Raw genomic sequence first — 3318 nt, forward strand, 5'->3', positions numbered from 1 at the left:
AAGCTCTTTTCTAATTGGCGATGATTATGTTGATTATAATATCAGCTGCTAATAAATATCAAGAGTTTAGTAAGTGCTGAGAATATGAGAGCTTTTTATGCATCTTTTCTGTAAGTCACATAACAACTCTATGAAATATAAATATTTGAAACATAGATAAGGAAACTGAAGCAAAAAATGTTAAATGGTTTACCAAAAACATAGATAAAATAATTTATGTCGGCAGGGTTATAATCCAAGTCAGTTTTGTCTTTTACCTGCTTTTGCTGTAGGTGCTAACTTGCATAAGAAGTGTATTGTTTTTCTCTTTTATAATCTGGGAATTCACAAAGTTTAGTGCTCAGACTGCATTCTACTTAATCCTCATTTTAGAGTTAATCTCTAAATCGACATTTCTGAATTTCTCGCTATCTTATGCATTCACAGGTCTTGTGAAAATTAATAAACAGTTTTATTAGAATTGTTATTTATATATTGACTTTGATTTCACTTAATTTCTTGACTTGGTGACTTCTTAAATCTGAACCCCAGCCCCACAAAGCCAGACTGCGATTACAGTCATAGAGGAAACCCCCCCCCCCCACCTGGGAGGGGCGGTGAGAATCAGGTGTCCTGGCTGATTCCCTTGTCAGGCAGGTGATTGTCTCTACCCAGGGGTCCTCTGGTTCTGCTTCTCCATTTTGTGGGTCTAAGGCCTAGTCTCCAGTTGCCACAGAATCCAAAAGTAGTCTCTACATCAGCTCTGCTCTTGAACCAGCACTGGCTTCCTGTTCAAATTTCACTTAATTGGTGGTTTCAGCTTACTCCTTGGTGTTCTTTCTAGCCCTTAGGGATTTCCTGTACTTCCTTGTGAATTCTGGTTGCATTTCAAGTATGTTTGGGGGGCAATATGAGGCAGTTGGAACGTACATGTTCTCCTGGGGGGAGTGGAAATTGCTATAGCCACTTCTGAAAGCGCTTTGCAATATATACTAACATAGAACATACGCATATCTTGTGACCCAGCAGTCCAACTCTGGTTCATACACTCCACAGGAATGTGGGCCATAGTATCTACCAAAGGACCTTGTGCTAGAATTTTCATAGTAGGATCCAAATGTCCATCCATAAGAGCTTAGGTAAGTAAGGAAATTGTGGTATATTGACATTAGAGAGTGCCACATGGTAATTTTAAAAAGTGCAAAACAAAAAGATGAACAATGACTACTCCCAACACGTGGATAAAATGTATAGACATTATGTTGACTGAAACAAGCCAAATATAAAAGTATGTCTGCAGAATGATTCCATTTATATAAAGTTCATTAGCAAGCTAGCCAATCTCTAATACTAGAATCAAAATAGTATATACCTAGGGGGCACGGCATGCGGGGGAAGTTGGGGAGAGAAGGGAGGGGGCTAGAGATTGAGATGAACGCTTACAAAGTGCTCCTTACACGAGTATTGCACTTTGTGATCATTCTTTAAGCTGAATACGTGTGTACTTTCTATGCGAATACTATATGCTTCAGTAAAATATTCACATAAAAAAAGTGTGTTTTGCCAAACAGAAAGTGTGTGTGTGTGTGTATGTTTAGGGAAATGATGAGAAAGATGTTGCTTGTTTTGGTTGTTAGTTCCTTGCCATAGATTCTGGTCTGTTCAGTTTTGTGCTTATTCTTATGAGAAATCAGGAAACAAAACATAATGTGGTAAAAGTTGAGCTAGTAGAGTTCCTTGGTAAATATCCGAAGGTAACATCCTGCTGGACAGTTATTTATTAGAAATGTTTGCATTTATTTCTACTTTGGTTTGGAAAATAAGACTTGTCAGTTTGTAGGTTACTGATATTTTTTGAGTGAAGATTTCCTTAAGTAGCATAAAAGAAGAAAAGCTGAAAAAGAGAGGGAACATAACTTCAATATCTATTGGGAATGTTTTTCTCAAAATACAACCAACATGGTCTTTATATATTTAATATTTTAAAAAAGCAAAACAGACACAATAAGATCTGAAATTTTAAAAAGTGCTTACGAAGACTCTGGGACAGAATTGTTACAATTGGAGTCCCACACTCACATGATCAGGAAAGCAGTTCATAGTCCAGTATTCAGCAAGCAGCATCCAGTTGTAGCAAAAGCCCTTTTGCTTTATGTTGTGAAATTAACATTGAGGGATACTGTCTGGCGAAGTCAATTTCTTTCCTAATTTCACTCTGCAAATTGGGTGATTAGTAAACTGATTTTTTTCTCTTGAAACATAAGAGGCTGTTCTGTGGAGCATTGTTTTGATCCTGTGATTCACAGTTCAATGAAGCATTCTTTGCTGTTCATTTTGGGACATTGTTTAGTTTGAGTTGCTGGGGAATTCCTCATTTGTTTGCTGTGGGCAAATGACTTTTCCCGTGGGGTTTTAGCTCAAGTCTCTTAATTTGGATGGAAGGTAATAGAGCTCTTGTCTTTACAGAATTGCCTAGAAATTCTGTGTAGGCATGGCGGGCTTGAGCCAGAAAGGAGAGATAAGTGCGGTCGGACTGCACATGATGTGGCCACTGATGACTGCAAGCATCTGCTGGAGAAGCTGAGTGAGTGCCTTCACAGCCCCACTGTTCATCCCGCATCCACAAAGCAGGGCCTCTGGGACCATGGGAAAAATATTAGTGCAACTCAGTATCTCATTCTCTGTTTAGCTTTCTTTGAACCCGAGCTGTTACAAAAACACTTTATTGATGACAACTGTGGTAATTTTTCCATGTAGAATTGCTTTTTACAGAATGAGTTGCTATTCAAATAATGCAAGATCTTCCTTGTATTTTACTTACCTAGGAAAGCATTCTAATTCTGACTTAGGGTATCACTCTTTTCTTCTGACTTAGGTTGTCTTTGTAGACATGAGTCTAACAGGGTATGAGAAATCATGGCTAGATACTTTGCCATTAGCTGGTTGTATGAACCCAGGCAAGCCGGCTGTCTCTCCACATCTATTTGCCTACCTGTCTATGAAGATAATTGGTGATCTTTTTGGTTCCTTCCAACTTGAAGAATATGTGCTCTCAGCACATTTTGTGAAAGTTTCATTTGTGGGTTCATGCATACAAAATAGTATGTATGACCTCTTATGTTGAGATTATCACCTAATCCAGTAGACATAGCTAATTCATTCTAGAGTATGTAAGATGGTATTGTGCACTATGGAAAACATTAAGGGAGGTTGGGAGGGTTGGGAATGGGAGTTTTTAAAATGGGTTTGGAAGTTTCAATTTTTAAATGATGGACAGGGTTGCCTCCACTGATAGCTAAGCAGACACTCGAAGGAGATGAGGAACTTTCCAGGCCAAAC

At 38.5% G+C, this 3318-nt stretch overlaps 1 protein-coding gene across 1 annotated transcript in view; it reads left to right on the forward strand.

Annotated features, from left to right (window-relative positions):
- Positions 1-3318, forward strand: part of CTTNBP2 (cortactin binding protein 2) — a 170720-nt gene that overhangs the window by 103061 nt on the left and 64341 nt on the right. Inside the window, 1 exon segment of the mRNA XM_023763602.1 lies at positions 2446-2563. Within this exon segment, the coding sequence (XP_023619370.1) occupies positions 2446-2563 (118 nt within the window).

This window comes from Myotis lucifugus, unplaced genomic scaffold (assembly GCF_000147115.1).
Source record: "Myotis lucifugus unplaced genomic scaffold, Myoluc2.0 scaffold_293, whole genome shotgun sequence".
Classification (NCBI taxonomy): Eukaryota; Metazoa; Chordata; class Mammalia; order Chiroptera; family Vespertilionidae; genus Myotis; species Myotis lucifugus.